Source organism: Balaenoptera physalus, assembly GCF_965194825.1.
Source record: "Balaenoptera physalus genome assembly, chromosome: 1".
Classification (NCBI taxonomy): Eukaryota; Metazoa; Chordata; class Mammalia; order Artiodactyla; family Balaenopteridae; genus Balaenoptera; species Balaenoptera physalus.
In genome coordinates this window covers 169,390,130-169,402,371 of record NC_138882.1, presented here as the reverse complement: position 1 = coordinate 169,402,371, position 12,242 = coordinate 169,390,130, and the positions used below count along the sequence as shown (strand labels likewise).

The window sequence follows — 12,242 nt, the reverse complement described above, 5'->3', positions numbered from 1 at the left end:
AAAGGATTGTCTTAGCAGGTGGAAGTGATTCAAAAGGAAAAATAAAGAAAGAAATGTAGCAGGAATGACTCCCTGGATTGCAGTTAGAATGGGAAGTGAGGGAGAAAGAAGAGGCAGGAGGGGAATGGGAGGAGGAACACGAGAAGACAAAGGGCAGGGTCCGGGGCTGCTCATTGGGCACCAGGGTAGCGTGTGCGCACGCGCAGACCCGCGCGGAGGGAAGCAGGGCTGAAGGGACATCAGCGCAGCATCGTCAGGCTTCCCCGCGGTCACAGCGCCTGCGGTTCTGGCCTCGAGCGAGAGGCCTGGCCGGGGGCGGACACTTACACACAGACGTCTTCTGGCTGTTATCTTTGCTGGGCATCAGCTTCACGCCTCGAGACTTCAACTCAATTTGCTTCTTGACTAGAGAAGAGGTGAAAGGAAAATCAGGCTTAGTTGTCGTATGGGACTGGGGATGGGTCCCTCCAGAATGATCTCTCTCTTAGCTTGGGACATTCCATGGTGGGTCAAAGCCAGAAGCCCGTCTGGGCAGGGATATACTAAGGGTAGCATTCAAGTGCAACAGGGTCTCAAACACGGAGAAGGAGCTGCTATCAAGGCTGGCCCTCCGGGGTGATCTCCCCGCAAACTGGTGGCGAGTGTCCACATGCGAAGCCCCGCAGCCCGCCCTCTGCAGCTCTGCTCTCCTCCTGATCCAGTCCTGGCCAATTTCTGAACCAGCCCTGGCCAGGTGTGTTACATTGGATTAGGGCCCCAAGGTGTCACCCTCGCTGTAACCACAGCTGTTGCAATGTGACTGTAATCCTTCCTGTTAAAGAGGTGGAGTATATTTCCTCCACTCCTTGACTTTGGGTTTGGTCATTATGGAGGCCTTGATGTGTCCAAAGACTTGAAAACTGCCTGTCAGATTAGGCTTGCCCACTTGAATCTCTGTCATCGTTGGGAGAAGACATGGCTGGTCCTGAAAGGGTGGGAACACGAGGAGCAGAGCCCGTCATCCTAGCCGAGCCCAGCCCACACCCGCTGACCTACTGTGAGCAGGGGCAGCTGAGTCCGGGAGGTCACTGGCGGATGGTCTGATGGATTGAACTGGGTTTTGATCCCAACGCTAAGTCCAGTCCATAGCTCATCAGGAACTGGCCAAATAGCGTACAAAGGGCCCCAGAGCCAGAACTCCACAATTCCAAAGGCTATTCCTCTGAATCCATCAACCTCCTTTGGGTCTGAGTACCCCTATGCTCCAAAGCATTCTGCTGGTTGCCAAGGGCTTCATCCTGTCTCTGGTTATATGGCTTGGTTTATCTGTCCAGCCCCAGAACCCCCTGCCAGGGGGCTCAGCCCCACTCTGACTGGTACCAGCAGCGGTTAACAACTGTGACCAGCACTTCCTACGTGCCAAGCACTGGGCTGAGGACCTTACAAGTTCTTTACTTAAATCAGCATCGCTGGCCCCTTTCTTTCTCTCACACCCACACATGATCTATCAGCAAACCCTTCCAAATTTATCCCCAGTGCAGTTTCCACATCTGCATCTCTGGTCCAAATCTCCAAGACTTCTCCCCTTGTTGCCATGACCTTCCATCTTCCACACTTGCCCCCATCTAATCTGTTCTCAACACAAGATCTAGAAGGATCTTGTTAAAACACAAGTCAGACCAAATTACATCTCTCCTCAAAACTCTTCAGGGGCAACCCAACTCTCCTATAGTAAAAGCCAAAGTCTTTAAAAGGGCCTGCCCAGACCAATTGGCCCTCTCCGCGATCTCTCTGACCCCATCTTTGACCTCAGTCACTCTTCTCCAGCCACATGGGCCCCCCTGAAATTCCAACAATACACCAGCCATGCCTGCTTCAGCCTGCCAGTTCCCTAGAAGGCTCTTTCCCAGTTATCTTCATGACTTGCTCCCTTTTCTCCTTGAAGCCTTTGTGAGAACACCACTTCCTACTGCAGGCCTCCTCTGACCACTCCACTTAAAACTATACCTCCAACCCCAGTTCTCCCTAACCCCTACCCACTTTATCCCTAACTTTCTAGCATACATATAATTTTCTTAGTGATTTTTGTCACCTACGTTGCAATGTAAGCTCCACGAAGACAGAAATTTTTGTCTGTTTTGTTCATTGCTGTGTCCTCAATGCCTTGAATAGTGCCTGGTTCATAGCGGGTCTTCAATAATCATTTCATTTGATCCTTATATATGTTCAACAACCTTGACCGGTCGTTATTATACCTACTTGATCGATAACAAAATAGGGGTTCACAATGGTTTAAGTGATTTATTGTAGGTCACACAGCCAGGAGGCAGCTGTGCTCTTGGTGGGACCTCAGCATCTTCTCTTGTGACCTGTCCCCAAAGTTATCCCAAGGGCATGGTCAACCTTCTTCAGCATCTGCCCCCTCCCCAGCTCAGCCCCTGGAGACTCAGATATTCACTCTGCACTTGAGATAACATGTCAACCCCAGAACTAAAGCCTACAGCGATCAGGTGTGCAAAGGGGACCATCTCCGAGTATTCCCCCACCCCCTGTCTATCCCTGCTCTGCCTGTATCAAAAAGCTCCCCAAAGGTTGGTCCCCCAGCAAGCTGCTGTCTAAGCTGAATGCCTGACAAAATTCAGTTACTTCCACGGAGTCACCACTTCCCAACGTGCATTCAAATCCCTTTTATAAATGTGTATTACTCTCCATGTGTATTCAGCAGGAAAATTTCCAATGAACACTAACGTGGGCCCATTATCAAACAGGGTATTCATAGGGAAACATGCATTATTCAAGCCAAGCTAATAACGGTGAGGCAGGGGGAAAAAATGTCCTCTGATTCAACATCCCTAAGAGAACAGGAATGGTCCCAGCACTGTGAGAACAATTCCAGCTCTTCTCCCGGATGCCCCACCAATGGGCAGGGATCAGGAGAGGGGTCTCTAGGACCCAGTGCAGCCCATCTGAGGGCAGGTCTGGGAAGATGGCTCAGGGCATCCGGCTAAGGAGGAGGAGGTGAGTCAGAGTCTTCCCAAGCCCCTTGTTCAGGTTCTAGTGTCCGCTGGAGGAGGGGGTGAGGAAGGGGGTCAGTGCCCCGTGGATGCCATTCCCAGGGGCAAACACTGCTTGGGTTTTCCTTGTAGCTGCTGAAGGGGGACCGTGAGATGCAGGTGGATATGAGGGGGTGGTTAAGAGGAAGCCCTCTTCCTCTCTTCTCAAGGTTGCATCGAGAAAGAGGCTCCTGCCCCTCCCCCATCTCCAGGCCCCAGAGGGAATCCTTCCAATGTCTATGGCCATCCTGTCTACTCGGTCCTCTCCAGGAAGGACTGTCTAAGCTGACTCATCAGTGCTTAATAGCCACTGGATGACATCATGATGCCTCCCAGCAGGAACTAATTCCGTCCTTCCTCTTCTGCATCCTGCTACTCACCCCGGGATGGAGTTTGTTAAGGTGGTGAGAAGAACTGGTTGAGAAGGAACCTGAAAAGTTAGAGGGGGCTCCTTAACTTATATGCAAACTTTGGGACGGTTTACCCCTCTGAGCCAGGTCTGAGAGGCTGCGTCACCCACGCTGTTGGTGGGTCCCCACGTTAGCTTGGGAAACGCGGGGGCCACAGCTCTGTGGGCAGGGCTTCCTCACACCAATAACACAACCTCTCAAGAAACGTATGTCCAGGCCCAGCTGGCCCAGGCTCTGGGGAGGTGGAGCCTACAGCTGGCCTACGCCATCCCCAGAACTGATGAATGGGTCAGAAAGCCACCTGGCTAGGGGGGTACCCACTTGGCAATATCCACATCGCCAGGGATCTTAGTGTCCAGAAACCACCTCCATGTACCGGGGTCGCAGTGGTTTGGCAATCCCAGGGAAGCACTCGCACACTGAATTACAGACAGCTAATTTGTCTTAGTCTGACCAAGTGTGTGGTGGGTGACCATGGAAGATGGAGCACCATGGGAAATCAGCCTTGAAATGAGCTCGTAGAAGAACTAGCCGGACAGACCAGGGCAGACCTGGTGTGAAAGGTCAGAGAACAAGGGCACTTCTCTCTCTAGGTCTCCACAGCACACTGCTAACAGAACTAAGCAGAAAGCAAGGGCAAAACAGCAAGGACCTGGAGAATTTCTGAGGTGTAGTTGTTCTTGTTTGAACATTCATTCACGGAGCGCCCACTAGCGTAGCACCTATGGTATTGCACTGAAGCACTGGTCTCTAAAGAGGATTCTGTAACCACTGACGCAGTGGAGAAAATGTGGAGCCCGGGGCTGGCTCCTGGGTCCCGGCTACACTTGAATGCACACCCCCGGCGCACATATGCACGCCACACATCCATGCACGCATGCACATCCGTGTCTACAACCAGTGCACCCACAAGAACACATTTACGCCCCTGTGTATGCATGGCTACAAACCTTTACATACAAATATAATTCACGCTTATACATGTGTTTGTACTGTATGTGAACAAAGTCAGGACTCCCAAGAGAAAAGTGCTGGCTTTAACTGGTTGACGGAAATCTTAGTAGCTACATTCACCTCCTCTGAATGATAATGACTACAGGAGACTGCCAGCCTGCTCCATTCATCCTTTATATTCTGGTTAATTACAAGACATTTCCCCACTGTTGTAAAGGTTAGCGGAACACATGGTACACATTTAGCTGGAAGAATCTGGCGATACAAATGCCTCTCTAGTCTGCAGCATTAGTTATTGGGCTGAGCTAGCGGGAGACAAGGACCTGTTAGTGGAGGAGACAGGAGAGGGAGGCGTAACCTGCCTCCATGGCTCTGGGAACCAAGAAGTGCATGGAACCTACGGCTTCTTCTCATCCCAGTGGATTCAGACTTCCCTCCACAACAGTGAGCCCCTGCTCTCAGCCTGACCACTCGCCTTTCCCCACCACCTGGCTGTCCTGCTGTCTGGACCATCCCTTCATGTCCTCCCACATCCACATCCACACCAAATCCAGTTAGTTCAGCCTCAGAAAATTTCTCCAGTGCGTATCCTTCTTTCAATGTTCTAAGTCGTTCCTGCCTTAAACGTATCCTTTTTTTTTTTTGCTTGGTTTTGGTTCACCGACTCACTGTCTCTGGCCCATCTTAAAAAATGTTGCAGACAGTGATCTTTTAAAAATGGCAATCTGATTGCCACTTCGCAAACTTGGGTGTGCATCCTGCACTCTGCCCTTCCCTTGTCATTGAGGACCTGCCTCGCTGCCTGGTCACCAGCCCTGCAGAAATGCTTTTATTACTCACTGTCTTTTGCTGGACAAAGCCAGGTTCTGGCGCACTGGCTCCGCATCTCACTGAGATTCATGCCAAAGATATAAAATTCGGTGCAGATGCCTAAGACCTAATGCTTCAAGCTGCAGACCTTCTAGCAGATGGGGAAGCCCTTACTACGGAGAAGAATGGTGGGAAGAACAGTGGTTACAGAACAGAGCTGAAGATGCCTCAGAGTAACAAAAGGTGAGGTATCTGCTGCCAGGTCAACTGACTTAAAGGATAAATATAAAACTATCACACCAGACTTGATCGGGACGCCGCCAACACAAATGAAGAGGCTGGGGTGGCGCCACCACTGCTACTGCACTGGCACTCTTGATTGCCATGGAAGGCTTCAAGAAGATTAGCAAAGGCGCTAATCCGGTGGAAACCAGGAATGGTGTGAGGCTGCGTGTTGACGCTATAACTGCTGAACTAAGGAAGCAGCCCAAACCTGCGCTAAACCCCGAAGAGACTGCTCAATTTGCCACAATTTCTAAACATGGAGACAGAAATCAGCAACATCATTTCTGATGCAACCACAAAGGTTCAAAGGGTGTGCTTACAATAGAGGACAGGAAAACACTGTATGATGAATTAGGAACTGAAGGCACAAAAGTTGACTAAGATTACATATCTCTCTGCTTGAATAATACATCAAAAGTTCAGAAATGGGGATTCCAGGACACTGATGGTTTCTGGTATCCACTCTTGAAATTGCCAATGCCCAGTGAAAGTCTTTGATTATAATTGTTGAAAATGCCCTCAGTACACTCAATTGGAATAGGATGAAAATTGGCCTTTGGGTTATAAGAGCCCAAGCTCCAGGTTTTGGTGTCACAGAATGAACCCAACAAGGCCGGTGCTACTGATGGTGTGGTACTTGGAAAAGTGAGTTGGACCCTCAATCTTTAAGAGGTTTTGCTTCATGACCTAGGAAAAATTGGAGAGGTTATTGTGACCAAAGGTGATGCCACATTCTTGCAAGGAAAAGGTGACAATATTGAAATTGAGAAACATAGTTAAGAAATCACTGAGCAGTTAGAATGTTACTGTCAGTGACCATGAAAAAGAAAAACTAAAAGAACATCTGGCAAAACTTCAGACGGAGTAACTCTGCTGAAGATTGCTAGGACAAGTGACGTGGAAGAGAATGAAAAGAAATAGTCCCAGATGCTCTGAATGCTACAAGAGCTGCTGTTCACAAAAGCGTCACCTGGCTGCCTTGCTTCAGTGCGTTCCAGGCTTGGATTCACTGATCCAGCTAAATGAAGAGCAAAAAATTGGTACAGAAATCATTAAAAGAACACTCAAAACTCTGGCGATGACCATTGCTAAGAATGCAGGTGTTGGGGCTTCCCTTGTGTTGCAGTGGTTGAGAATCTGCCTGCTAATGCAGGGGACACAGGTTCGAGCCCTGGTCTGGGAAGATCCCACATGCCGCAGAGCAGCTGGGCCCGTGAGCCACAATTACTGAGCCTGCGCGTCTGGAGCCTGTGCTCCGCAACAAGAGAGGCCGCGATAGTGAGAGGCCCGTGCACCGCGATGAAGAGTGGCCCCCACTTGCCACAACTAGAGAAAGCCCTCACACAGAAACGAAGACCCAACACAGCCAAAAATAAATAAATAAATAAATAAATAAATTAAAAAAAATGCAGGTGTTGAAGGATAACGGATAGTTGAGAAAGTTTTGCAAACTTCCTCTGAAGCTGGTTATGCACCATGCTGGGCAATTTTTAAAATATGGTGGCAAAAGGAATCATCAACCCAACTCAGGTGGTAAGTAGTGCTCTGCTGGGAGATGCTGGTGCAGTTTCTCGGTTAACCACAGCAAAACTCGCTGTGCCGCTGGAATTGCTAAAGGAGAGGAGGACCCTGGCATGGTAGATGGGGGGCAGCATCGGGGGTGGCTCATGTTCTAATTCCTAGGACCGTGCTTTGCTATTTTTTTAAATTTGTATTTTATATTGGAATATAGTTGATTAGCAATGTTGTGCTAGTTTCAGGTGTACAGCACAGCGATTCAGTTATAACCCTAACCCTGCTGTAGAGCACAGGGAACTCTGCTCAACACTCTGTAATAACCTAAATGGGAAAGGAATTTGAGAAAGAATAGAGACATGCTTTGCTATTAACAATGGGCTGTGCAGCGGTCTTCACGAACAGCTTCCCAGAAGTCAGCTGGAGGAAACAACTGGAAGCAGGATGTTTAAGGAAATCACTATGGCCATCAGTTACTGGTTTCAGTTGCCTTTGCAACACTTTCCTCTCTCCCTGGAACATCCTTTCTCCTCTTTTCTGCTTGGCTACCTCTTGTTGGAAGGCCTCACTCAGAGGTTACTTCCTCTCTGCCTCTCTGTCTACGTCTCAGGGAGTAGTCAGTGCCCTCTCCAGGCTTCATTCGGACCTCGGCTGAAGCCCTCATTACACGGGAACAGCAGGTCTGCTTCTAGCCATTTGCCTCATGAGCTCCTGTGTCTGCGTCCCGGGACTGACACAGAGCCAGGCACAGAGAAGGTTCCCAATAAGAGTTTGATGACTGAGTGGATGAACGACCCACTGTTACAGAATATGTGCTTTGAATTAATTTCTGGCAAAAGGAAGGGGTAACACTTGAAGCCTGGTGAGGTGAGGGGCATCACATATGTGTTCACGCTCACTTTTCAGTTCAGGCCCACTCTTTCTTTTTTAAGATTTTTTTTTTTTTTGATGTGTACCATTTTTTAAAAAGTTTTTATTGAATTTGTTACAATATTGCTTCTGTTTTACATTTTGGTTTTTTGGCCGTGAGGCATGTGGGATCTTAGCTCCCTGACCAGGAATCAAACCCACACCGCCTGCACTGGAAGGTGAAGTCTTAACCACTGGACTGCCAGGGAAGTCCAGGCTCCCTCCTGATTGAATTCAGGAGCTTGGCTTTGTAGGGAGCCGGCCCTGGGCCCCTGAGACTTGTGCTGAGGCCCCCAGAGGCCCAAACCTGGAAATGAGGCTGGTAAGGGGTCTGGCAGCTCAGAGGGCCAACAAGAATAGGACAGATGAATCAGAGCTTGGGCCATGGGATGCCTGAGGCATTTTTGCTCTGGCCCAGGACTGTGGATCAGTCACAATTAAGAATGCAACATGTTCATGTGAACAACAGAAGCTTCAGCTTGTTACCGTAAAAAGCCTCAAGCATCTCAGTAAATGCAAATTGTTCTCAAATGGAAAAGTTTATTTGGCGGACAGTTGAGACCCAGCACAGGACTTCTAGAAAGCAGAATATCTTTCAGTCTCCTGGTCACCAGGGTTGACTTGACAAGAGAGGCAGTGAGAAGGGACAGCGGGGCCAGGCTGGGATCTGGCTGAAGGGAGGGACAGAGGCAGTGAGAAGGGACAGCGGGGCCAGGCTGGGATCTGGCTGAAGGGAGGGACGGACACTAGAGGATGATCATCAGGTCAGAGTGGCAGCAAAGGGAACATGTGTGAGAAGGAGCCAGAGCAGGCAGATCGCTCTCACTGCACAAGTGTTTCCCATATAACAAACAGGGGGTCAAGGTGACTGATGGGGTAGGAAGCTTCAAGTTTCCGTGTATTGAGTGACTGCCACGTGTCAGATATTTTACCAGGAGCTCCTTTAATTTCCAGTAGCCCTGTGGGGTTAATATTATTCCCTCTACAGACGAGGAAAGCAATAGTGGGGGGTGCTATCCTCCCTGCCAGGGAAGCCCCTCCCCCTTTGTGATCACTGGCCACTGGGGGCATTTAAAAAAAGGCTCTTCTCACTGTCATCCCTTTAGGCTTAAAAAAATAAAAACAAAACAACCAAGAAAGCAATTAACACTCTGAGAAGGACTGGAAATATTCCTCACCTGGAGACAGAGGGATGGATTATACAACCTCAGTGGCCTTCCAAAACCGGAAGGAACCTTATAGAACCTCAAGTCCTGGGGTTGCCAGGTACAAGAACCTATTTTAATCTGCTTAGGTAAATGCCTGCTACAAATAGGTCAAAGAGAGAATTCTCTGGTTGAAGCTGGGATGGAAATCCCACCTGCTCAGCCGCTAGCAAAACAGCTGCTGGGAGAGCCCCTTGGCCTCCAAGGAACCCACTTTAAAAGCCCACTCTCTTGGGCCCATATTACACACATGGGGAAGACTCGTGCCCTAAGAGGGGATTGGTGGCCTCAGCCTCTACTTTGCCTTGAAACTTTTACGTCTTTATCTCTAGACCAGACCCTTCTTCTCTGAGCTACAGATGGACAGAATAGCCAAGTACTTATTAGATAGTCTCTCAACCCCTGATATCCCAGTACTACCCCAGAATCAATGTGTCTCAAGCAAAATCCATCCCCCATCTCCCTGTGCCAGAGACTACCTTGGTGAATAGTACTTCTAAAAGAAATTTTTTTACTCACTTACTCAAGCTAGAAACCTAAGATTCACGCCTGACTCGTTCATCTCCTCTCCGCATCCCCCCTCACTCCCAAATCTGACGAGTCCTGAGTCCAGGCTGGTTTGCCATGGAAAGTTCTCCTCGGGTCTGTCCCCTCCCCCCCCCCTCCACTGCCTCTGCCTAACCTCTGGATCCTCATCATCCTCTCATTCTCCAAAACTCTCAACTGTCTCCCACCAGTTTCATTCTACAGCAAAGATTTTTCTAGAATGAAAACATGATCACACCTCCCCTCTTGTTAAAACTTCTGATCACCTCTCATCACCATGGAATCAAGCCCAGCTTTACTGCAGCTTTTTAACAACGAGACCCCCACCTCTCTTTCTGGCCTCATGACCCGCTACCCCTCACTGCTTTGGACTGCAGACTTCGCTCTAGGTCGGCAAATGTTTTCTGTAAAAGGTCTGTGAGTAAACATACTAGGCTGTGGCCCGTCGTCTCAGTTGCAAATTACCCAACTCTGGTAGCATTGAAGCAGTTGTAGACAATCTGTCTATGAATGAGTGTAACTGAGTTCCAAGAAACCTTTATTTATGGACACTGAAATTTGAATTTCATACAATTTTTATGTGCTATGAAATATTCTTCTTCTTTTGATTTTTTTTCCTCCAACTATTTAAACATGTAAAACCTACTTTTAGCTCAAGAACCATATGAAAACAGACAGAGTGCTAGGTCTGGCCTGCAGGCTATAGTTTGCTGACCTGTGCTCCAGACACACACAGATATTTGTGGTTCCTTAGACTTAGCACTTTCACGCTACCTTGCTTCAGCTCTACCTGGAATGCTTCGTTCCATTGTCTGTCTGGCATCTTTTTGAGACTCACACTGAAGTCACTGCCCTTTTTCGGCTCTCCTTAAGTGTGTCCAGCAAAACGAAGTGCTTCTTTATCTCCAGTCCTAGAACCCTTCATCAGGCCTCAACTATAGCTCTTCTCATGTGGCACAGAAGTTGTATATTCATGTCTGTTCCTCTCTTGAACCTGCTCTCCTTGAGAGCAGAGACTGGCCTCGTTGTGTACATCTTTCTGTGCTGTCACGTGGTAGTGTCACATGGGACACGCTCGTTAAATGAAATACAATTGCCCACCTTCCGACAGCCAGCTCCAGGCAAAGCAAGCCTAGAACTCAGATCCTCTGATACCATGTGGTATTGGTTAAAATTGTGTCTGGCCATGAACAGCCCTAAATTCTGATTGGATTGAGACAGGAATGGAATGTGCTGTGTTGTAGGTTAGTTAGATTTATTTTATTTTATTTATTTTAATTTTATTTTTTGTTTCTCTGGGACAAAACATCCATCGATATAATCAGGAGTTGGTAATTGCTGGCTCTGAAGTGCCCTACATCCCTTGAGACTCTAATGCCATAAAGCTGAGCGCGGGTGAAGCTGAGCCCGTGCTGATGACTCCCCAGGTCCATTCTTTAAACTTTTCCCCCCAGCTCTGTGCCCCCAGAGCCGGACCCCTGTGGACGGCTACAGAACAAGGGGGTCCACTGGTCAAACTGGTCAGTCTCCCAGGGCATAGAGCAGACTGTCCTCTTGTTGCTGGTTTCCTAGTGGGTTGGCAGATGGGAGGCACAGCAGATGTGAGGGAGGGAGAAGGGCAAGATCTGGTTACTGACTCCCAGGCCCCCTCCTTCTGCACTGGTGATATTTCCAGTTCCCTCTTCCTGCACTGGTGACAGATTCCTGGCCCCCCCCTTCTGCACTGTAGGTTGGCAGAGGTCAGGCTCCTCAGCTGTGCCAGGCAGCCCCTCTTCAATGGCTCCAGCTCTTGCTCCTGTCTCCCCTGGCCCTTTCCCTAGTGTGGTAAAGGCCTCTCTGTCGTTCATTCTCTGGGTAATCTCATTAAAAGGAAACCCTCTGGGTTCCTTTAATCTCACCTTTACCTCTGTAATTGGACCCTTCACTAAACCTTCTTCAGTTAAAGCCATGCAATAAGTATGCTCCTGTCTCCTACTGGACCCCTGACTGAAACCTCTCTCTGCTACTCTTTGGGACTGAACTTGCAAGTAGCAAAACTTAGAATGGTCTTTAGTGGTTCCAAAGTTTTCACTCCTTTAGAGCAATGGTTCTCATTCGGGGGTGATTTTGCACTCAGGGGACATTTGGCAAAGTCTGGAGACTTTTTGGTTGTCGTGTGTGTGTATGTGTGTGTTGCTGGCATCTAGCATCTAGTGGGTTGAGGCCAGGGATACCGCTAAACATCCTGCAGTGCATGGGGCAGGTTCCCACAACAGAGGATCATCCAGGCCACGATGCCAATTGTGCGGAAGCTGAGACACCCTGCATTATAAAGTTACCAATTGCATTTCCAAATGATTATTGTAGACCCTTGCACTATATACCCTCAGTCTGGAAAACACGAGAGAAAGTTCACAGGGGAGAATCATGTATTAACACAATCAGTATACACCACAGTATATTAGGATGCCAGATCCAGATGAACACGGCTGGGGTTCAAACTCAGACTCCAACATTCTATCGAGGAGACCTTGAGCCAGATACCTACCCTCTCTGCAACTCTCGTTCCTCATCTGTAAAATGGGGCTAATAGTAGT

At 48.7% G+C, this 12,242-nt stretch overlaps 1 protein-coding gene across 2 annotated transcripts in view; it reads right to left on the bottom strand.

Moving 5' to 3' along the window:
* The window catches only part of CSMD2 (CUB and Sushi multiple domains 2), a 652,460-nt gene that overhangs the window by 332,982 nt on the left and 307,236 nt on the right, over window positions 1–12,242 (bottom strand). For both annotated transcript variants that reach the window (XM_082415250.1, XM_082415251.1), the window contains exon 7: window positions 328–405. In XM_082415250.1, the coding sequence (XP_082271376.1) occupies window positions 328–405 (78 nt within the window). The remainder of the gene's footprint in view (window positions 1–327; window positions 406–12,242) is intronic.